Source organism: Marmota monax, unplaced genomic scaffold (assembly GCF_021218885.2).
Source record: "Marmota monax isolate L192 unplaced genomic scaffold, Marmota_monax_Labrador192_F-V1.1 WCK01_AAM20220418_F8-fsc00064, whole genome shotgun sequence".
Taxonomy (NCBI): domain Eukaryota; kingdom Metazoa; phylum Chordata; class Mammalia; order Rodentia; family Sciuridae; genus Marmota; species Marmota monax.
The window spans coordinates 1,524,586-1,548,804 of record NW_026694542.1 but is presented as its reverse complement, the minus strand read 5'-3'; the positions used below and the strand labels follow the sequence as shown (position 1 = coordinate 1,548,804).

General features: G+C 43.0%; 1 protein-coding gene across 2 annotated transcripts; it reads right to left on the bottom strand.

The window, feature by feature from the left end:
* Positions 1–800: 800 nt before the first annotated feature.
* On the bottom strand, positions 801–18,325 carry CUNH17orf67 (chromosome unknown C17orf67 homolog). 2 transcript variants are annotated; one of them, XM_046420679.1, is made up of 3 exons: positions 17,925–18,325; positions 10,239–10,339; positions 801–925 (listed from the first exon to the last, which is right to left on the bottom strand). In XM_046420679.1, exons 1-3 carry the CDS (start codon positions 17,971–17,973, stop codon positions 809–811), a joined length of 267 nt encoding a protein of 88 aa, XP_046276635.1. In that variant the 5' UTR covers positions 17,974–18,325; the 3' UTR covers positions 801–808. The 2 variants fall into 2 exon arrangements, with proteins under 2 accessions (XP_046276635.1, XP_046276634.1); XM_046420678.1 differs by lacking the exon at positions 17,925–18,325 and adding an exon at positions 11,462–11,602.
* Between the last annotated feature and the right edge of the window lie 5,894 nt (positions 18,326–24,219).

The window sequence follows — 24,219 nt, the reverse complement described above, 5'->3', positions numbered from 1 at the left end:
TGAATTGTATAGCCTTAACCTAATCAGTGAAATAACCCCCTGATGGGATTAACTGGGTGGTGGCTGGAGGCAGTGGGGTGTGGCCGGAGGAAGTGGTTTATTGGGGCATTGGGGACGTGGCTATGGGGTATATATTTTATATCTGGACAATGGAGTCTCTCTCTCTCTCTCTCTCTCTCTCTCTTCAGTGGCAAAAAAGCTGACTAAAACACTGGGCTTAACCTCTGATGGGATTTTGTTACCTCATCTAACAGGATTTGGAAAGTGGGAAGGAGCTGGGAATAGAGGGACAGTCAGGGAGAGGCAACCTCCTCCAGGACCAGGGGAGCAGAGGAGAGGCACACAGGGCATGCTGGGAACACTGGGCAGCCTGCAGCAGGTGGCCTGGAAGGGCAGGCCAGGGAAGAGGGAAGGTAGAGGGCAGGCGGATTTCTGTGGGGAGACGGGGCGGGGGTCAGGGAGTCTGGTCATGGAGCCAATAGGAATGACTGTGGTGAACGCCACAGGTCAAGCCCACAGATGCTGACCCCACCTGGAGAGACCGGAGTCTCCACAGCCCAGATGTGGATTTCAGGGTCCTATCCCTCCTCTAGCTGGGATCTCCTGGTGGCTGAGCCCTGTGTTCCCCAGGGCTCCTCTCGCCTGGCTCCCGTCTCTCTCCTGCCTTGTGCTGCTGCCTACAATCCAGAAGCAGCCACCAGCTGGCTCCCTCACCATTGTTCCAGAAGGTCTCACAGCCCATGCACATGCCATCCACAGCCACCCACCTCCAACAGAAGCCGGGCCGCACCAGGGCCGGCCCACGCCCTTACACAGGGTGGACCCTGTTCCTGTCGCAGTGGGGCTTGCAGTGAGGGTTCAGCCAGTGCTCCAGAAACTGCTCCTCAGCACGGTGCTCCAGGGCCAGCAGGCGATGCATGTACTCCTGTGGGGACAAGCAACAGTGAAGGGAGGCACCATCCACAGAGACCGTGACAGTCAAACTGCCTGTGTGCATGGGGTGGCTGTGCTTCCTGAGGGCACAGCTTGGTCAGGGGAGGGTAGGAGGACAGACAGGGAGGAAAAACCACCTGCCAGGCCTGTGTCTCTCCATGGGGAAGCCCAGTCAGACCCACAATCAAGGGGGTCCATTGCTAAGGGGGTGTGTCCCCACAGGACCCATGCCTGTTTGTGGAGTGTAACTGGGAGCCACCAATCTGAGAGAAGCTTGGTGGACTACAATCTAGAAATTTCCTTTCTCCTTGGTTACCACTTTACCAGACATACACAGACTTTTTCTTGCCATTATTCCCCAACAATGCAAATGTATGATAGCATTTACATTATATTAGGCATTATAAGTAACCTAAGGATAATATAGAATATACCAGAAGATGCACAGAGGTTCTATGAAAAGCAGAAGCTATTTTATATAAGGGACTTGAGCGTCCTTGGATTTTGGTATCTGTGGGAGGTTCTACAACAGAACCCTCAGGGATACCTAGGAATGACCCTACAAGTAAGCCATCAGGTGGGGGCAGTTCCCTGTGGGTCTGCCACCCTCCCTCTTTCCTCACATCAGGGAGGCCCCCTCCTTCCCTGTCCATAGCTGTCATTTAGCCTTTGTTAATCTCTGAGCTTCTCTTGAGCCACAAGTTCCCCTCAGATGGTTCACCTGAAGAAACTTTAAAGAAGAAACCACTCACAGCCATGTAAGCGAGGTTACTGGTGTAGATCATTTCAGCACCCAAGGACCAGAAATAGAGACACCAGGACCATACCTAGGCCTGCAAGGCTCAGGGTACAGAAGGGCAAGAGGATACCATCAGAGCTGGAGCCGTGGCCCACGGGGGTGGGTGGCTCTGGTCTTAGAGGGCTGCAGCATCTGCAGAGTAAGGGTGAGCAGGGAACACCTCTTGCCCTCAGTCTTCTACAGAACCCAATCCTTAGCCTGCCACCTAGTGAACCAGGTGACCCCACAGGGGTCAGCCTTCCTTCAAAAGCATTTTGGGTGCTCTAATGGGGGGATGCAAACCATTGCAAAGTAAACATGAAACAGATCCACATAAATATTATTTAGGTACCTAGAAGAGCCAGCTGTTACTCAGAAAAGTGGCATTTCACCTTGGGAGAAAGCAGATGCTGGGGTAATACAGTATGTATGACACGATTAAAATATTTTGGTCTGTATCTATAGCAGAAAAATCTTAAACCATAGCTCAGTGATAGAGCTTGTGCCTATCATGCATTAATAACTGGATTCCACCCTTACCACCACTTAAAAAAAAAGATTAAAAAGATTAAATGAGAATACAAATAAAGTTCAGTGCCAAATAAGAAGCTTGCATTCACCCTCCTGATCCATTCTCTCTCCCTGTTCACCTGGCCCTGTGACCCAGACTAATTATAACCCCAGATGCCCTCGTTCTATAGCTTCCAGTTGGGTTTGATCAACGGAGGCACCAGCAGGAGGTTGGAGGACTGAGGACAGGGTATTTAGTACCCTGGCTCCTTCAGAGGAGCCAGAGCAGGTGGCTGCATTACCCTCCTCAAGGTCACAGCTCCTAGGAGCTGCCTTCTCTAGGTGCAGGAACCATCTCTAGCCCTTACTCCTCCTTGCCTAGGGGTTCTTAGCCACAGATTCTATATCATTTTTCCCCTGTAGTCTATCCACATCCCTGTAAAAATCTCTTTATTAAATTTTCTTAAGTTACCCGATTTCCCGAGGGGGACCTGATATTTGAGGGCTTTGGCACAACATTCCTGGCACATAGTTGGAATCCAATACATGTTAGCCATTCATTTTAGTTACTATCAGATAAGCAAGATCTGAGTACACTTTGAGGAAAGCATCTTTTTCAGGAAATGGTACACAGGTAACTTTCTGTAATGGCTTGTCGAATAAAGCACAGAGCAGCCTTCCTCAAAGTGAGGTCTATACTCCCTTGGAGATTCATGAGGCCTAAATTATTTTTAGAATAATATTTGGGCCTAATTTGCCTTCTTGCTGTATCAGATCTGAACTGATGTGCCAAAGTAGCGGTGGGTGAAATGACCGCACGTTGGCAGGAATCTCGGCCCAGGTACCCACTGTGCTCATGGCTGTTGGATTCTTCATTTCCACACTCACAGTTACAAAAATACAAAAAAAAAAATCCTGAAAGCACTAGTTCTCCAGAAGAATGCCCAGGGAGGCAGTAGAGAGTGATCCATTGAACTAACTGTGCTTCACAGGTGCGTTTGGTGACATCTTGAAAATGAGCCAACAGTCTGTCACTCAAGGAAAATGATTGACAGTATTTGCTGAAAAATAATATAATTTGAGCTCTCAGGAGGAAATTAGAATTTTGGAAAACTTACACCTGCTACTATGAGCTTGACAGTTTTCCAATACTTAATGGCATTGCTGATGAGATCCCTGAGGATGTGAACAATGTCACCAGTAATATACAGCCTCTTTTGCAATTAGATGCCCATTTGCATTGTTCTTCAATTAAACTTAGTTCTCCTCAACCAAATATCCAGTCAGTGTTTTGTTTTTTTTTTTTAAGAATGGGGTCTTAGGGGCTGGGGATGTGGTTCAAGTGGTAGCGCGCTCGCCTGGCATGCGTGCAGCCCGGGTTCGATCCTCAGCACCACATACAAACAAAGATGTTGTGTCCGCCAAAAACTAAAAAATAAATATTAAAAAAAAATTCTCTCTCTCTCTCTTTAAAAAAAAAATGGGGTCTTAGTTGAGCGCAGTGGTGCACACCTGTAATCCCAGCCGCAGGGGAGGCTGAGGCAGGAGGATTGCAAGTTCAAAGCCAGCCTCAGCAAAAGCAAGGCACTAAGCAACTTGTCTCTAAATAAAATATAGGACTGGGGATGTGGCTCAGTGGTTAAGCTTCCCTGAGTTCAATCTCCGGTATCAAAGAGAGAGAGATGGGGTCTTGCTACATTACCCAGACTGGTCTTGAACTCCTGATCTCTAGTGATCATCTCACCTCAGCCACCTGAGTAGCTGGGGACTACAGGCATGTGCTACTTCCTCTGGCCCAGATGGCAGTAATTGAGGTACACCTAGTGACTGACACAAAGTAGGACCTCAGGACAACTCATTAGAGAAACATACAAATGAGCAAATTGATTTAAAAAAAAAAAAGCCAGTGTTTTTTCTTTGTAATCTTAATAAATCCTCCTTGGAAGTTTCCTCAACACCTGTGTCGATCTGCTTGTGGTGCTGGCCCACGCCAAAGGTACGTAAAAAACATTCAAAAGGACTATCTATCTCACACTCCTAAACAGCAGCTAAAATCATCGTAGAAGAAAAACAATCAAAATACACACAGAGAAAAAGAAAGAAATCAGTACCGGTTTCCATGACATTTCACTATTTATTTAAAATGTTATGAAAGAGAATGTGCCAGAAAGGCCTAAAAGTGGTCATTAGTCAAAAAGGAAAAGTCAAACGGCAAATCTGCTAAAAAACCACAAATTCAACAATTGCATTGGCCGGGTTAGAAATGACCCACATTAATGATAATCTCAAATGTTCCTGGACCAAGAAAGAAAGGGTAGATGGAAAATGGATTTTAATTTCTTTAGATTCCTTTCTCGGGGGCAGGGGAAATTAAACGAAACAAAAACCAGTATTTGTGTTCCATGTCAAATGCCAATGGCAATAACTTAAGTAAATAATTTCCCCAGTAAATTAGAATAGAAATTAGAAATAGACCCTTGTGACGGCACCAGAATGGTGTGATAATGAAATTAAATATGCTCTGAAACCAGATCTAAGCCGAGAATCACAAAGTAGATAGTTAATCTATCAAGGCAGAAATTTTTCCCAAAAGGCAAAATCTTTTCTGTGACATTTGGGCAGAAGTAGAAGTCCGTCAACATTTGGAAAAACTATTTTGCTCATTAGTAAAAGCAAGGTAATCACAGAGGCTGGATGGTGGCTTGGAACTGAACTACCCTGGGACCCTGAAGGCTCCACCCACCGTCAGTCTGGCTGGTGAGTGTGATTTACATCTCAGTCACTCAGAACCATCTTTGAGATCATGGGAACAAAAGGGTAATGGGTTACTACATACATTTGTCAAAGGCCTGAGCGTGAAGGCATATTTTACAAAGATGACTTATAACAAAGTTAATATGATTTATATTTGCCCAACAAGAGCATTCCTTAGCCAGGCATGGCAACACATTCCTGTAATCCCAGCAGCTTGGGAGGCTGAGGCAGGAGGATCACGAGTTCAAAGCCAGCCTCAGTAACCTATAGAGGCCCTAAGCAACTCAGTGAGACCCTGTCTCTAAATAAAATACAAAATTGGTCTGGGGATGTAGCTTAGTATGGGAGAGTCCCAAGTTCAATCCCTGGTACGCCCCTCCAAAAATATTTTTTTCTTAAAGACACACAGGCCAAAATGGCAAGCTTTCTAGGAAGTCTTATCCGCAGGTATGCAAGTTCTTTTGAACACAATCACAAAAGACATATCTTTAAAGAATCTCCAGGGTTCACCCCCATGATGAGCAAATATTTTCTTCCCTAAAATCTGGGAAGAGTAAGAAAGGTGTAATGAGTTTAAGTGAGACGATAGAAAAGACTTCTTTGAAATATCCTCCAGGTTCTATGGAAAAATCATATCCCACAAAACTTCCCCCCCCCACCCCCGGAAAGAAGCAGAGAAAGTAAAGGAGATAAGTAGTAAGCATTTAGTAAACGCCACAGTGTATTTGGTGCTGGGGACCCAGAAATGAAACGAGCAGTCTACCTCTTCAAGCAATTTAGAGCAGAATATTAGGAGAGACCAAAAAAATGCCAAAAAGAGCAATCTTGTGCTGCAAGTGCCAGAGGGGTGTTCTGATTCATTAGGGGGGGGAGAGGCAGTAGGAAGCCCCCCCAAAAAAGGGCATCAATTAAAGGGAGCCTCCGAGTGAATAAGGGTTAACCACTGGACGAGAGCAGGTGCCATGAGAGAAGAACCTGAAACACACCATCATCCCACATAAGCTGCCTCTGTCCCCAGTCACCTTTTGTCAGTGTGGCACCGTGTCGGCCCTGCGGAACCCCACAACTCTTTTTACTCCTACCCTCCCTCTCTGCACCCTCTCCTCCTGCCCCAGCTACAGCCACAGGTCTCCAATTGAGCACCATAATCTCATTCTCACCATAGCTTCACCCTAGAATCCCTTCTAGAACATTCTATCAGAGCACAGGAACATAGAGTGTCGGAACTCTTTTGCAAAGTGATTCAATGATAGATACTAAAAACTTTTTGAAACAGCTGGGCCCTTGGACCTAACAACCAATTTTCTGGAAATGTACTCATAGCAAAGCATTTTATTTAAAAAAAAAAAAGTTTGAAATGTTGACTGTGATAGGAAAATATTGGCAATGAGGGAGTAATAAAAGGTAATAAATCGGCAAAATTATGGTTATAAATATTCCATTAAAATATGAAGAAATGTGGGCTGGGGATAAAACTCAGTTGGTAGAGTGCACAAGGCCCTGGGTTTAATCCCTAGCACCACAAAAAAATAAATACATAAAATACACACACACACACATACATACGTATATATATGAAGAAATGTGTGTGATATAGTAATAAGAGAAGAATCAGGAAACAAAACTATAGATTCTCTTTTTTAAAAACTTACAAAGAAATATATACACCCACTCATAACGACTAGAAAGAAATACATTCTCAAATGCCAATGCTCTTTAGGGAGAGAGAGTAGAACTATAGGTGATTTTCCTTTATTCTTTGACTCTTTTTGATTTCCAATCTTTCTACGACAAATGTGAATGGTTTCAATTTTTTTTAATTATACACATAATACCCAAAGCATACTGTTGTTTAAAATTTCGACACCAAATATGAAGTTCACTAGACCACCACCTGCAGTCCTTCTCAGTGAGATGATGTGCTTAACATTCACCTGATCATCCCTCTGGACGTTTTTCTAGAAATATACATCCATGTGAATGCACCCATATAAATAGTGAATAGCACTGTTTTGTGGCTGAGGACAATATTCCCTCCTTATCCATGGGGGACACAGTCCAAAACCTGGAGTGGACACCTAAAAACTGCAAGTAGTGCTGAGCCCTATATACATTGCTTTTTCCTATACGTACAGACATAAGATGATTTTTAAAATATTTTTATTAGTGCATTATAGTTATTCATAATAGTGGGGTTCATTTTGACATAATGATACATGTGTGGAATGTAATTTGCTACGTTTCAGTACTTCCTCCTTCCTTCCCCTTCTCCCCCTCCATGTTCCCTTCCTCTACTCTGTTGATCTTTCTTCTATTTATTCATTGATTTTTAATTGGTGCTTTATAGGTATACTCAAAGGTGGAATTCACTGGGTGTATTTGTATGTATACATAGTATAATTGGGTCAATTTCATTCTGTAGTTCCTATGATAAAATTTAATTTGGGCCCAGTAGAAAATTAACAGAAATAACTAACTATAAAATAAAACAATTACAGTATACTATAATAAAGGTTATATAAATGTGTTCTCTTTCACTCTCAAAAAAAATTTAAAAAAAAATTTTTTTTACATTGCTGGGGATGGAACCCAGAGCCTCAGCTATGCTAGGCAAGTGCTCCACCACTGATCCACATCCCCAGCTCCCAAAATTTGTTATTGTACTGCATTCATTCTTCTTCTTGCTTGTTTTATTTTGTTTTGGGTACGGAGGATTGAACTCAGGGGGCACTTAACCACTGAGCCACATCCCCAGCCCTATTTTGTATTTTATTTAGAGACAGGGTCTCACTGAGTTGCTTAGTGCCTTGCTTTTGCTGAGGCTGGCTTTGAACTTGCAATGCTCCTGTCTCAGCCTCCAGAGCCACTGGGATTACAGGTGTGTGCCACCGTGCTCAGCATTGTTTTGTTTTTTCCTTTTTTGGTGTGTGTGTGTGTGTGTGTGTGTGATACTAGGGTTCAAACTCAGGGCCTCTGACCTGCTAGGCAAGTGCCAAAGCCCTACCCTTCTTGTAGTGATGATGTGAGATGATCCGTAGCCTACTCGAGCAGATGAAGAGAGGGAGAGAACATAGCATTGTGACATAATGTTAGGCTACTACCTGAAGACAAGCACTGCAGCACCACAATGGTGTTCGTGGTCCTTTGTTATAGCAGCTTTACGAAACTAATACACTGAGTAACTGCATCAAGTGTAAAGATGAAGATAAAAAATTTGTCCCAAATCTTATCACCCAGCAAACATTGTCCTTTTTGTCTGACAACATGTCTCTCTACACACACACACACACACACACACACACATACTTATAAATAGAAATGTAGGTGGGTGAGTTTTCCTTTACAACTGTCTTTCAGTTGTGAACATTGTGCACTCGAAGTTTGCCTCCCCTCAGGCCCTCACTCCAGGCATCCTTTGTAGCTCCCTCCCTCACCCTCCCCCACCCCCATTCCTGGTCCTGGTCTCCTTGCTCAGCCACCCTACTACATTCCTCTCAGCATCCTCAGGGCTCCTCCTTCCTGCTCTGCCCACCTCTGAGTGTCGGTGACCCAGACTCCAATCCTGGGCCTCCCCTCTTTAAATTGCTCTTTAGACTGTGTCTAAAACCCAGATCTGTTCTGCTCCATTTGAAAATCCTTCCGTTACTCTCTTCTGAACATGAGGTGAAGTCCAGGGTACTGAAACCTTTCTTACCCCTACCCCTGCCCACTCCCCAGTCCCCTCCCATCCTGCACCTGGGTGTTCTGAACCACCTCTTATTTCTTCTGCCAAAAGAGGCACGTCTATCCTTAACAGCCTGAAGTCCTGATTCATTTTTAAGTCCCCGCTGAGTCAGAGCCATGGGCTCCCTTCCCTGTCTCACAGGACCCAGCAGAGACCTCAGCTACTCTTGCTATGGCCTGAGCACCCAGCTCAGCACCTGGTAAAGGAATCGTTTCCACTTGCTGAGTGCTGTTCTAAGTGCTTCACTGTGAACTACTTTGTTGTATCCTCTTAAAAGAGTTATTTTACATTTTATTTATAGTGCTATTACAGTAATATAAGTCATAATATTTGTTATTATCCCCATTTTGTAGAAGATGGTACTGAAGTGCAGAAATGTATAGGAAACTTCCCCAAAATTACACAGATGGAAAATGAAGAGATTCAAGCGCGTGTGTCCCCAGCCAGCCCTCCCCAGGATCATACCAGGCAGTATCCAATAGAGGCTTTTCAGTGAAATCGCCAAGATCCGCACAGGAGTCTGCAGAGTGTGAAGAGAAGTATGGCTTTCTGGGCCTCCACATAGAACACAGTGAAAAGAGGCTGAGCTGGTGCCCAGTCAAATAGGCCCAGGATGGGAGACCAGCCTGGACCACAGAGACACTCCCCGGCTTCCTGACCCGGCTGAGTCGCTGCTACTTACCTTCTGGGGTAGAAATGTCAGGACTGTTTCAGCCACAGGAGGCACCCAGCTAGGCCAGAACTGTGCTGGGAGGAGCATGGCAAGGTCTAACTGCGTCCACTAAATTGACAACATGAAAGCAAGAAAGACTAGGCAGGGGAACACTGTGAAGTCACAAAGCAGAGCTGAGGCCGAAGACCAAAATCAGAGGGACAGGGCAGGGCAGAACCCCGCGGGCAGCTGTGACTCAGATTCTGCCTGCCTGGACAGACCATCATGGGCCAAGGATACTGGTCCAGTCTGCCTGGGGCCCATACGGAAGAAAGTGAGGTTGGTATCAGTTAAAGGGTACAGCTCCCTAGCAACCAAGTCAGGGGTGTAACACTGCACAGCCCACTCAGCATACGGGGGCTCCACCGTCAGCCCTGCCACCTCTATTTTAAATACTCCATTCACAATAGGTAAGTGGAGCTGGCACCTCCAGGAGAGATAAAACACAGGTAAATTTTGAGAGTGGCTGGGTGTGGTGGTGTACACCTGTAATCCCAGTGGCTTGGGAGGCTGAGACAGGAGGATCACGACTTCAAAGCCAGCCTCAGAAAAAAGCAAGGCGCTAAGCAACTCCCTGAGACCCTATCTCTAAATAAAATACAAAGTAGGGCTGGGGATGTGGCTCAGTGGTCCAGTGCCCCTGAGCTAAATCCCTAGTACCCCACCCCCGCAAAAAAGAGTTTGAGAGTGCATGTATATCATACCTGAGACAGTAACAGGACCCCCACCCTGCAGCCTGTACTGGGACCAGCACCCAGTTTAGTTTCAAGGTAAATGAGCATCCAGCAGGTAGCATTTTTTTAAAAATTGCCAGGGCCCACACTCACCCGCATTGGCTCGTCAGGGAATCCAGGTTTGCTGGGCCTGTCCTGTCGCCGGGATCTCAGGAGCTGTTTGGCCTGTTTTTCGCTCACAATCGGAGAGGCCTCTGGAAAATATCAGGAAGGGGCCTCAGGGACTCTCAGGAGTTCATGCTCCATCTCCACAGTCCCAGGCAAAGTGTTTGCAAGTTCAACTTCAATTAAAATACAAAACTTCTCTCTGAGAAACCTGTCCCAAAGGACACAGCATCCCAGAAGGCTCAGAGAAGAATTTAAAATTGTTTCTCATACAGTTAACTCAGAAAAAAGCTCCACAAAATTTAAAACCATTTACCTATTTCAATGACCCATTCCTTTAAAACTGGGCATGAACTTAATGAATATATTTTTAAGACATTTTCTCCAGTTCTCTGGTCTGCATTTCTCTTGAGTTCCCTCCAGGGGGATTTTCTTTTTTTAAAATTCTCAATAGGCAAAATTGAGTCCAAAGTTGTTATTGAACGATTCCCAGGGACAATAAGATTATGTAAACTCAGTCATCCCACAAGCCCCTCAAAGAAAATGCTGTGTTAATAAAATCATATTGTTTTGGTAATCACATGCCAATAGGAAAAGCTATTAACAGAACCAAACTCTATCAGATATTGGTGATCTCGTGTGAATTCCAAAAGCAGTTAAGGATTTATCAGCATTTTTGAGAATTAATTCTAAAAAGACTTTAAGACGTTGTTGACAAAGAATTTCTCCCTTATGTTAGCAATTCTGGAAGCCTGATCTTACAGAAAAAAAGAGAGGATAGAAGGAGGAAAGGGAGGGAGGAAAAGAAAGAAAGAAGGGAGGGAGGGAGGGAAGGAAGGGAAACAGCCACAGAGCACGGCTCAGGAGGCTGAGGCAGGAGGATGGCAAGTTCAAAGTCAGCCTCAGTAACTTAGCAAGGCCCTAAGCAACTCAATGAGACCCTGTCACAAAATAAAAAGTAAAAAGGGCTAGGGTTGTGGCTCAGTGGTCGAGTGCACCTGAGTTCAATCCCTAGTAGAAAGAAAAAAAGAGAGAGAGAGAAGGAGAGGGAGGGAGGAAGAGAGAGAGAGAGAGAGAGATGAAATATCTATTCAATATACACTAATATACTACTTGAAATGAAACAATATTTCAAAAGTACCAGACACACTGTTATTCCAGGTTAGTGCAGTAGCACAGAAACAGGTGGTGTGGTCTGAGTCTGTGCCCACCTGCCAAGGAAGCCAGTAAGGCGACTGCAAGCACAAGTGCTGACAGGTTCTTCATCCTGCCCGGCTTCCCTCTGCCTGTGGCTGAACGGATCCTCCCGGCTGGTCAGCCTACTTGAAGGCAGCCAAGTCAGTCAGTCTCAATGCTTGTTGATGCTTCAACTAATAGGACTTGCCAGGTGACGCTGAGTGTGTCTGACTCTCGGATGTAATAACAACCCACTGCTAAAATGTTTTCCTCTGAATTCCTGTGATGTTTTTTTCATCCTGAGGAAGGAAATTATCCCTCTGCAAGATGAATTCCAAGGCTTGACTTTCAGAAGGTGCACGTGATGTTTATTTCAACAGACTTTCCAATATGTTCCTTAGTCATTTGTGGGTATTTACCTATAGATGCAGTCTATGCTCCTGTTTCACTGAGTATCAATCATCTCTTACATTTGCCTATTTTAGGACATTTTTCCAAAGCCCATTTACCAGTCACAAAGTTGTTTTTCTGTTTGTTTGTGTTTTTTTTTTTTTCCAGCTGATTTTGGAACCAGAAAGCCCAGGGTTCAACTCCTGGCTTCAGGTCTCTCTGACACAGACACTTTAGGTAAGCCACTTACCCTCTCTGAACTTCTGTTTTCTCCTATTAAAAGGAGATAACAGAAACTTCCTCGTGGGCTGTGATAAAGAGTGAGGGGTAAGCTGTGACTAAGCACTGTCACCCAAAAGCTCTAGGGTCATTTACAAATGAGGAAAGTGAGATCCAGAGATATCAAGTCCAAGTTCACCCATTAGAATTTTTTTTTTAATATTTATTTTTTAGTTTTTTTGGCGGACACAACATCTTTGTATGTGGTGCTGAGGATCGAACCCGGGCCGCACACATGCCAGGCGAGCGCGCTACCGCTTGAGCCACATCCCTAGCCCCAAAGTTCACCCATTAGGATGCTGAGGGACAGTCCAATCTTCTGTGCTCAAACCAGCAGGGTGTGTTCTTCCCACTGTGCCCCACGGTGGAGAGTTAAATGCCCCCTAAGACCCATGTGTTAAAGGCCATTTGTCCCCAAGGTGGCTCTATTGGAGACAGAGGAACCTTTAAGAGCTGACCTCTAGTGGGAAGCCCTAGGGTCATTCCAGGCATGCCTCCAAAGGGGTTGTAGAACCCAGCCCCTTCCTCCCTCTCTTTCTCTCCTGGGCTCCTTATGTAATCGGTTTTGCTCCACCACGGACTCCCACCATGATGTGCTCCCTCACCACAGGCCCAAAACAATGGAGACGACTGATAACAGACTGGGACCTCCAAAATATCGAGCCAAAATGAATTTTTCTCTCTTTTTTTTAATTATATATTTATTGGTACATTATAGTCATACATAATAATGAAATTCATGATGCCATATCTGAACATGCACATAATTTGATCAATCTCATTCCCTAGTATCTTTCCTTTCTCTTCCCTCCTTCCTCCTTCATTTGCTGTACTCAACTAATCTAACCTTTTCTCTTTATAAGTTAGTTACCTCAGGTATTTCACCATAGTGGTAGAAAGCTGACTATCACATCCCATGATCTCAGGGGTGGCCCTTCATCTTTTTATAGGGCCTTATGCAATATGCCATCAGTAAGACCTTAAACAGCCTCACACCAGACTCAAGATTGTTTTCATAAAGATAAGAAAATCTCAATATGCTGAAGTTCTCTTAAAATCATTTATAAATATTACATGAAGAAGTTTTTAAGTATATTATAAAATATTCTAGGAGGGATGTGTCATCTTTTTGGATAAAAGTCTCCATTCAGGAGACTGATGTTTCTGTGGTCACTTTTCCAGCTCAAAAGAAAACAAAACCTGTTCTGTAGTCCTCAGAGTCTATGCTAATGCTGTGTAACTGATATTAAACCAAAATATTCTGCCTACTTGGTTGGCATAAAGACATTCTGAGCAGATTGTAAACAAGGAAAAAAAAAGTCATGCACTATTAGCCTAAGTTGCCTCACAGGATAATTTGCTCAAAATGTGGTGTTTGGTTTTCTGTACTCTTTTGATACGAACATCCCTCTGTTTTCATACAATTTCCAAAACTCAAGGAATTCTATGAGCGTTATTTCAGAAATGCATGCATCTGTCACATGAAATATCCTGGGTCTTTTATATGCATATTCAAACACTTCATTCCTTTTAGTCTTTGTGGTTGGATAGAATACCAGCTATGCTGTTTTGTTTTATTAAATAAACATCTTCCGTGGACCAGAAAATAAACGATACCTAGCTAGAAATTTCCAGTGTGTGGAGGGTAAATTTAATCAAAGCCTTTTTTTTAATTGAGTCATTTTTGTCTCTATCAGAGCTACACAATAAAAACCATAATGTGAGTCTCAGAGGCAAGCCACACAGGCAGTTTAAAGTTCCCCAGTAGCCGCTTTTTGTTTTATTTCGTTTTGTTTTGTTTTGTTTTATTACTGGGAATTAAACCCAAAGTCACTGTGCCTCTGAACCACCTCCCTAGCCCTTTTTATTATTTATTTTGAGACAGTATCTCACTAAGTTTCCCAGGCTGGTCTGGAACTTGCCTCAGCCTTCAGAGTCCCTGGAATTACAGACGTGAACCACCAGGCACAGCAGAGCCACATTTTTTAAAACTACAAGTTAAATGTTTACTATTATATCTAACACAATGAAATATTCAAAATATTATTTCAACATAAAATCAATATAAACAAATCGTTAATGGGATATTTTACCTCCATGTGGCTAATGACTATTGTGCTGAACAGCCTGGGTCTAAATTCTTGCATCTCGTCACCACTACACAAGGCTAGGCCACTGTTACCTCTCAACCAGCTTTTGCACCAGGTTCCGACAGGTCTCCCAGCTTCTCTCCCATTCCTCCCCACGAAGCAACAAGGATGATCAACAGAAAATCTAAGTTGGACCTCATCCTTCCCCTGCATGGGAACCTTCGTGGTAAGCCGGGTACAGTGGTACACACCTATAGTCCCAGTAACTGGGGAACCTGAGGTAGGAGGATCACAAGTTCGAAGTCAGCTTGGGAAACTTAACAAGACCCTGTCTCAAAATTTTAAAAGATTTTTTTAAAAAAAACTTAAAGGACTATGGATATAGTTTAGAGCTAGAACCCCTTAGGTTCGATCGCCCCAGTTTTTAAAAAATAAATAAATTATTAAACTCCTTTTGGATTCAGAACAAAATAAGAGTCTTACTAGGCACTATAGGACCCCAGGTTATCTACACATACTGTTTTTTCCAACTCCACGCCCCTAAAATTCATTGCAATCACTCAGTTGCTTTCAATTTAACAAGTTCTTTCCCACCTCAGGACCTTTGCCCGTGCTCTTTTCACAACCACATTCTTCTTATCCTTTGAGCTTCAACTTGAAATTTCTCCTGCTCAGACAAGACTGCCCTTACTAGTCTACTTAATAAAATTTCCTAACTCCATCACCTCTACCACTACTGTTCGTCTAAGAGTACTTACCAGAATTTACAAATATTTGTTTATTTTTTTAAATCTGTTTCCTCCCCTGGACTGTAAATCTAAGTAATCTTGTATTGTTTTTATAAGGGACTGAAGAGGTGATTCCAGAGAGTCAGGCCTGTATCACACCCTGGGATGCTGGTACAAGGTCTCAGATGGAGAGAGCTGGTCAGATATGATATTCAAAGGTGTCATTCAAATGCCCTTCAGCTGGCCTCCAGGGATATTGTCCCCAAAGCGGAAGGCGCTATAGAAAGACTGAAAGAGTAAGGTCCTTGTTGTGAGTGTCACTGTGGTGAGGGGAATTCTCTTCTACTCCTCTACCCTGTTCCCAGTGAAAGCAGCAGTCAGATACCTGAATCAGATTCTCCAGAGAAGATGCAATTGCAAAAAAAATCCACAAGGTGGCAGAGTAGAGAGGGGGATTAGGGAGGACCAAGGTCAGAGGAAAGAAACTCAAGGCCAAGGCCAACTACTCAGGAAGTTGCCAGGGGCCCAGCATATCACCAGAGGTGGAGAGAGATGGTGCTGCAGTGCCCAAGACTATTTCCCTACTATTTTAGCTAATGAATTACTTGAAGGTCTTCATCAGATTCCGAGGCCTAAGAAAGCTATATTACCAAGATGATAATATTAAGAACATAGAAAGAAGGCTACAACCCATATTCACAGCACCTTACCATAACTAATAGTTTCATTTGTGTGGGTTTCCTATTTCTTTTTTGAAAGGACTCCTAAGTCACACCAATATTTAAAGATCAATGATAAAGCAAATGCCACAGAATTCTCAACATTGTCATGCTAATACTGGTTTAATAGGAAAAGACAGTGATTTCAAATTCCATTAGCTAAAAAAAAATTTCTGAGATATGGGAACAACATAAATATCTATGTTTCAAGAAAGAGAATAATAAGTGTCCCATTTTTTTTTTAATGGTACAGGGGATTGATCCCAGGGGCGCTTAACCACTGAGCTACATCCCCATTCCTTTTTTATATTTTACTTAGAGTCTCATTGAGGTGCTTAAGGCCTCACTAAGATGCTGAGGCTGGTTTTGAACTCTTAATCATCCTGCCTCAGCCTCCCAAGTCACTGGGATTCGCGTTTTCATCTTTTTATTGTCCATCTTTCCAATCAGACTATAAGCTCTTTATTTTCTCAATATACACAAAATTCTTTCATAATTTTTAAAGTAGTGATAAGTAACTATATGCATACCTAACAAGCACATTAACTGAGAAGTACACAATTCAAGCAGATGTTAGGCTTGGGCAGGTGTGGTAGGTTGAACTATTAGGATCTATCCTTCACCACCTGCAACCTGACTTGGGCTCAACCAAGTGACTTGCTTTAGGGCAACAGGATAATAGCATTGGTGAAGGTCAATGTAACCCATTGGTGAAGGTCACCCACCCTGTTCAGCCCCAGCACCACAGCCTGAAGCAGAGCCACCATCCACCTGCAGAACCTTGAGGATAAATGATGGTTACTGAAAACCAGTGAGTCTAGGAATGATTTTGTTATGCAGCATTATCCTGACAGTAGCTAACACACGCAGGAGATTTTAATGGGATGGCTAGCATTTCCAAATCTTGGTGCTCCTGGGCCTAAGGTATTTAAAATAATAGGGTCCTTCCAGAATATCCATTGAAAATCAAATAAATACCCACCCTGCAAGCAATGTGGTAAATGGTGGAGACTGTGGGCTGGAGAGGCATTGATAGGCCTGGGCTCAAATCTGGCTTTCACACTGACTACCCTTGGAGCAGCTCAATCTTGGACAAATTTCGAAGCTTTCCAACCCACTGCTCACTCATTTATTCAAACCAAGAAGAATTGTAATCAAGTTTACCTTACAAGGTTGTCTTGAGATTTGAAGAGGCGGTATACATAGTGTTATGGGCCAGGCTCTATGGGCAATGATCAAACAGACTCTGTTTTATCCTGATACTCCATATCATGTAAGATATGGCCTTTCCCATGGGAAAGCCCCACCTTTGTACCCTTTAATAGTTACCTAGCACAGCATACTTGGCAACACAAAATGTCAACTCTTATACAATGTAAAATTGTTCTCTCTTTGGTTCCCATTTTTCTTGGCCAATGTACTCTGTCTGAGATTGATTATCTAGATATTAGTAACCATTCTCTAACTTGTACTCAACCAGGGTCATTTTGACCCACTTCCCTTCTGCTCGCTTGCTGCTGTGCCAACCTGGAACGTCCCATGGGAAATACTAATGTACCCATCACATTGCCTTACTAACTGCTCGATTCAGCTTCTGTGCCCCTGCTTGCTTGCAGCTGTATCAACCCAGATGTGGTTTTTGCAGGTTTTGCCTTTAAATGTTTAGGCTCGAGGCTGTTCCTTGCGGAGACAGTTATGGGTCCTGCAGAGAGCAGTCACCAGCCAGCGGCTAAATGAAGACTCTTCGATTTGGACAAAACTGGCACTTGGTGTGTTTTCTGAGTGACCTGCCCCACAACAGTAGGAGTCTCTACTTGGAGCCTAATATTTGGACACCATTATTGTGATGATGTTTCCATTATGGCCGTTACATTACAGGAAAGGTCCCACACCTAGAAATCATTCTGACTGTCATCATTATCATTTTTCCTCCTCTGTGTGAATCACCCTTATTTGTATCTGCATACCTGCTCCGTTCTCAAGTCACATGATAGAATGTATGTAAGAACATTTTGAAGGACCGAAGATAGAGATATTAATCACACATGTATTAAGGTACACAACTTTATATATTGTTGAATTTTTTTAAATATATGCCTTTATTAGAAAAGAAAACATGGCCCCTTTCCACTGTGAGCTGATCGGCCCCGCCTGCTCAGCCAACCCAGGCTCCCCTTCCCCTCCCCTCCCTTCCCTTCTCCTCAGGACTTCACAGTCACACACCCCTTCCTGTTTGGAGCAGCCACACAATGGGGAGATGTTTGGCTTTGGACAAGGGCCCTTCCGGCCTACCTCGTGCTTCCACAAATGGGCTATAATTTCTCCTCTGCATCAAGGACATTGGCCTCCACTGGTGTCTGCCCACAGGTGAGGACAGCCAAGGTCAGCAGTGGGTTCCTGTCGGCCAGAGCCAGGTTGCTGTCCAACCTAAACAGGAAGGAGAGGAGCCCTGGCAGAGAGGCAGGAATGTAGAATGGGGACCGATGATCACAGGAGTGGAGAATAACTGGTGAAGCCACTTTGAGGGCTACTGTCCCATTATATTTATTCAGGAAAAGCACGAGGGCCTTGAACAGGAAGAGAATGTTTTAGTTTGGGGGGGAAATACTGAAATGCAAGTTGTTTTTACTGGGATGATAATCAGACCTGTGGAAGAATCACCTGGAGGTTCACCAGACATCTGAGAAGCTTCTGAAGGGGAAGATAAGACCTAAAAAAAAAAAAAAAAAAAAAAACAAAGCAGAACTGAGAGGCCATCAGAATCTAGGAAATGAAAAAAATAAATAAATATTAATATTTTTGTAAGAGACCAGAGAAAAGTTTTGCTTTCATGAAATATGAACAGGAAGCTTGGGGGAGAAAATGAATATTTGAAAAATCAAACAATGAAAAATAAATTCTGAACCAAGTGTAGTGGCTTATGTTTGTAGTCCTAGCACTTAGGAAGCTGGGACAGGAGGCTGAGTTGAGCCCAGGAGGTCAAGGGCCAGCCTGGGAAATATAGCAAGATCCTGTCTCAAAAGAAGAGAAGTCCTTGGAAACCACAACAGGGAAAAATACAAAATCAATAAATAGATTTAGGGATAAAACTAAAATTTTTTTTTAGACATTTACCCAAATTTTACCCAAAGGAGTTGAAAACCTAGGTCCACATGAAAAACTGCACACAGATGCTCACAGAAACTTTATTCACCATTGCCAAAACTTGGAAGCCACCAAGATGTCCTTCCAGGGGAGAAGGGATAAACTGTAGTACTTTCAGACAATGGAATGCTGTTCAGCACTGAAAAGACATGAGCTATCAAGAAAGCTCTCTCTGCTTCCTGGCTGCCGTGTCCTGAGCTGCTTTCCTCCACCACACCCTTCCACCATGATGGTCCACCTCACCTTGAGCCCAGAACTATGGCGTCAGCTTCTGGCTTCTGAAACCGTGAGGCAAAATAAACTTTTTCTCCATTTAAAAAAAAAAGACATGGAAAAGCTACCAAATTATGCTATGTCCGCGTGTGCATATAATAAGGAATCCTGCTTATATGTATAACTATAATGCATTAATTGAAATAATAATAAAAGATGGATCAGTGGAGTAGAGAAAGCAGATCAGATCAGGAGCAGGGAGATGAGGAGAGAAAAGGAAGGCCCTGGGGAAGATTGATCAAATTATGGTATGTGCATATGTGATTAAGACATAATGACCCCCCTACTATATATAATTATAATACACCAATGAAATTAAAAGAGAGAGAGAGAGACATGGAAAGACCAGAAGAGCCTTAAATTCTCATTAGAAAATGAAAGAGCCAGTCACAGTCACAAACACCTGTAATCCCAGTGATTTAGGCGGCTAAGAAAGGAGGATTATAAGTTTGAGGCCAGCCTCAACCATTTAGCAAGACCCTGTCTCAAAACAGAAAAGTAAAAAAGACTGCAAATGTAGTTCTGTGGTAAAATGCTCCAGAGTACAATCCTAGCACCAGAAAAAAAAAAAGTGAAAGAAGGCAGTCTGACACCAGACTGCCTGGTGGGCCTCAGTCACTGTGTATCTGGATTTTGTTTATCTTAAAGACCAGGAGCTGGCGAGTTCCCGCTCTCCCACTCCCAGTCCTCACGACCTATTACCTGGATCTGCAAAAGTCCTCATTTCTCTCTGAGAACGTTCACGTTACCTTCCGAGACACTAAAGCAGGCCCTAATGAGATCAGATGCAAAACAAGAAAGCAGACTCCTCCCTCTTCAGTCATATGTTTGCCAGACGTTCAAATGACATCCCCGTTCAGATGTCCCCTCTGTGACAAGCAGTCTTCCCAAGACCTTGCCCACTGACTTCCCTAGGTGGGATCTTCTCAGGGAAGCTGAACTCACTCTGTCCCTAAAGTGCTCAGCTTAAGTTCTCCTGGGAACCTTCTCATATCCACTGCTTTATGGTATCTCCCAACAGCACTAGGTTTGGGTGTGCTATTGGATCTTTCCAGACAGAACTCTATCCTTTAGGAATACTCGCAGGTATGTCACAGCTAAGGAAATTAAGACCACAGACATTAGGATAGAGGTTTCCTCTGATAGGGGAAGAGGGGTAGCAATCAGACCAGCACATGAGAGACCCCTGATGTTTAACACATCAACCTGAGCAGTGGGCACACAGGTGTTCGATTGTTCTATCATCATTTTTTAAGCTGTGTGGATGTATCTTGTAAACCCTCCTGTAGATGATACATTTCACACTAAAAAAGTTTGAACGAACAAATAGAAGAACCACATAGGGAACTCAGGAAGAAGACTGATTCCTAGCTCCATTGCAATTTTGATTCAGGAGATCTGATCAGGAACTGGGAATCCGAAATTTTAAATGCCGCTCATGCAGGTGGTCCAAAACCACACCTGAGATACCCTGCCTGGGTTAACAGCATCGAAGCTTTGGCATGACACAAACCTGGGGTCAAAGTTTCCCTTCAGTTAACTTGGGGCTGCGTGATATCCACCAAGCTTTCTTCATGTATAAAATAAGGATGACTAACAGCACAGCATCTAGGACCTGCAAACCAGTCAACACAGGCTGACTATCAGAGTAACAATTGGGGGGTTGGAAGGTGTAGCTCAGTGGTTGAGACAGTGCTCGGCATGCCCAAGGCCCTGGGTTGGATCCCCAGTGCCAAGCTGTTATATTATCATCACCATCTTTACTGGAATAAGAATGTGCTTGTGTGTTTTTCTTTTTTCTTGAAGGGCCTGATACTAAGCACACACTTTACCACTGATTACACCTCCAACCCAGATGTGATAATTTCTATGAATCTGTCCCTACACAGGAACAAATTTATTTTTTCCAGATGATTTTCACTTAGCAAAGAGAGACTTTTTTTTTTGGGGGGGGGGGGTGCTGGGGATCAAACCCAGGGCCTTGTGCATGCAAGGCAAGCACTCTACCAACTAAGCTATATCCCCAACCAAGAATATTATTAAAAACTTTTTCATAGGCCTTGAACTTTTTTCATATCTTTTAGCTAAATGTGAGAATCTTAAAGAAATCATCCTCATCAGAGGAGCTGTTATGACAGCAAAATACTAAAAGAAACTTAAATAGCCAACAGAGGTAAGGTCACATAAACTGTAATTTGTAGTCATCATTCAAAGAATGAAATATTACACAGCCACTGCACATGACTTTTAAAAACAAACAAACAAAAAAACGGTTATTTTGTAATACTAACATAGCCAGATGGAAAATATATCGACCACATGATCTCAAAGGATGTATACAAAAAAAGCAAACCATTGTTTCCATTAAAAATAATGGCAAAAATAGACCAAAATCTTCAAACACAGGTTTAGGTCATCTTTGAGGCAACAGATCAGTGAACATTTTTTCTTCTCTTCTGCTTTTCTGTCTATTTTCCAAATATTCTATAATAGGAATTTTAAAGTCGGTTTTTAAAAGTGTGTTTTGTTAACTTTTCAAATCCTATTTGAAGGGTTTCACCATACCACCTCCTCAGTCTTCTTAATCCAAACACTTCAGCTTCCATACACAAAGTGCGGCCCTGGTACAAGCCACATAAAAAATGCAAGCTCTCAGCCTGGGTGGTGGTGCATGCCTGTTATCCGGGCAACTCAGCACACTGAGGCAAGAGAATCGCAAGTTCAAGCCAGCCTCAGCAATGCATCGAGGCCCTAAGCCAATTAGCAAGACCTTGCTTCAAAATAAAAAAATTAATAGGCACCCCTGGGTTCAATCTCCAGTACCACAAAAAAAAAAAAAATGCAGACTCTCAGGCCCCTTCCCAGAGAAAGGAAATCAGAAACTGCATACTAGCAAGACCCCCAGGGTAAGGTTACCCCAGAAGTAAAAACATAAGAGAAACTTTCTCTGATGGTTCCATTTAAACCTGATCTGAAAAGGGATCTCACCTGCATAACATGAAGCATGTTGCAACCTCTCAGTGCCTCAGTGTTCCCCAGCAATAAAATGGGCATATTAAAATTAACATAGCACCTGGAGAGTATGGAGGAAACAGCTGGGGTGCAGTAAGCCATTGTCAATGGGGCAGGTAAATATTTCTTCTTGTTTGGCCTGTTTCACAGGCCAGGAGCTCTGTGAGAGCTGGGAGTTCCTGCACAGTGCTTGACACATAGGAGCACTCAGCAGTGAGCACAGTTGGCATTTATCAATATCTGACTGGACTGTCCTATTCGCTAGTATTTATCACTCTCAAAAACTGTCAGTTTTCACTGGGCGTGGAGGCACACTCCTGGGAAGGCTGAGGCAGGATGATCACAAGTTCCAGGTCATCCTGTGCAATTTAGCCAGACCCTGTCTCAAAATTTTAAAAAGATTTAATGCAATTCCTATTAACATTCCAATGACATTCTTCATAGAAATAGAAAAGGTGATCATGAAATTCATTTGGAAAAACAAGAGGCCCAGAATAGCTAAAGCAATCCTTAGCAAGAAAAGTGAAGCAGGAGGTAACACAATACCAGACCTTAAATTATACTACGAAGTTATAATAACAAAAACAGACATGAAGACCATGGTACAGAATAGAAGACACAGAGAAAAACCCACATAAATACAGTTACTTCATACTAGACAAAGGTGCCAGAAATGGACATTGGAGAAAAGATAGCCTCTTCACCAAGTGGTTTAGGGAAAACTAGAAATCCATATGCAGCAAAATAAAATTACACTCCTGTCTCTCACCTTGCACAAAACACAAAGTGGATCAAAGACCTAGCCATTGGACAAGAAACCCTGTGCTGACTAGAATAAAAAGGCCCAAATCTCCCTTATGTCAGTTTAGGAACCGAATTCCTCAACAAGACTCCTAAAGCACAAGAAGTAAAATCAAGGATCAATAAATAGAATGGTGTCAAACTAAAAACTTCTTCACAACGAATGAAACAATCAAGAATGTGAACAGAGAGCCTACAGAATTCGAGAAAATCTTTACCACCTGCACCACAGAGCATTAATCTCCAGGATATATAAAGAACTCAAAAAAACACCCCCCCCCAAAAAAAAAAACCCAATCAATAAATGGGCAATGGAACTGAACAGACACTTCACAGAAGAAATACGATCAATCAACAAATATATTTTAAAAAAATGTTCAACATCTATAGCAATTAGAGAAATGCAAATCAAGACTACACTGAGCAGGGCAGTGGTGTACACCTGAAGTCCCAGCAGCTTGGGAGGCTGAAGCAAGAGGATCACGAGTTCAAAGCCAGACTCAGCAACTTCGAGAGTCCCTAAGGAAATCAGAGACCCTGTCTCTAGATAAAGTATATTTAAAAAAAAAAAAAAGGCGGGGCTGGGGATGTTGCTCAGTGGTTAAGCTCCCTTGGGTTCAATCCCTAGTATGAAAAAAAATAAAGACTACACTGAGATTTCATCTCATTCTAGTCAGAATGGCAATTATCAAGAATACAAGAAACAAGCTGGAGTTATAGCTCAGTGGTAGAGCACTCACCCAGCACGTGCTAGGCGCTGGGTTCGATCCTCAGCACAACACAAAAATAAATAAATAAAATAAAGATATTGTGTCCAACTATAACTAAATATATATATATATATATATATATATATATATATATATATACACACACACACACACACACACACACAAAGAATACAGGACATATAAAGAATACAGGTAACAACAAACATTGCTGGTGGGACTGCAAATTGGTGCAACACTCTGGAAAGCAGTATAAAATTCCCTCAGAAAACTTGGAATGGAACAACTATTTGACCCAGTTATCTCACTCCTCTGCATATATCCAAAGACTTAAAATCAGCATACTATAGTGATACAGCCACATCAATGTTCTGAGCAGCTCAATTCACAATAGCTAAGCTATGGAACCAAACTAGGTGCCCTATAACGGATGAATGGATAAAGAAAATGTGGTATATATACATAATGGAACATTATGCAGCCATAAAGAAGAATGAATTATGGCATTGCTGAGAGCCACAGCTGAGTCGGAATGGCCCCTGGCATTTTGCCAATAGTATTGATTGACAGGCGAGGCATTACTAACCGCCTCTGCAGCTACTTTGCAGTTCTCACACTACTTGGAGTTC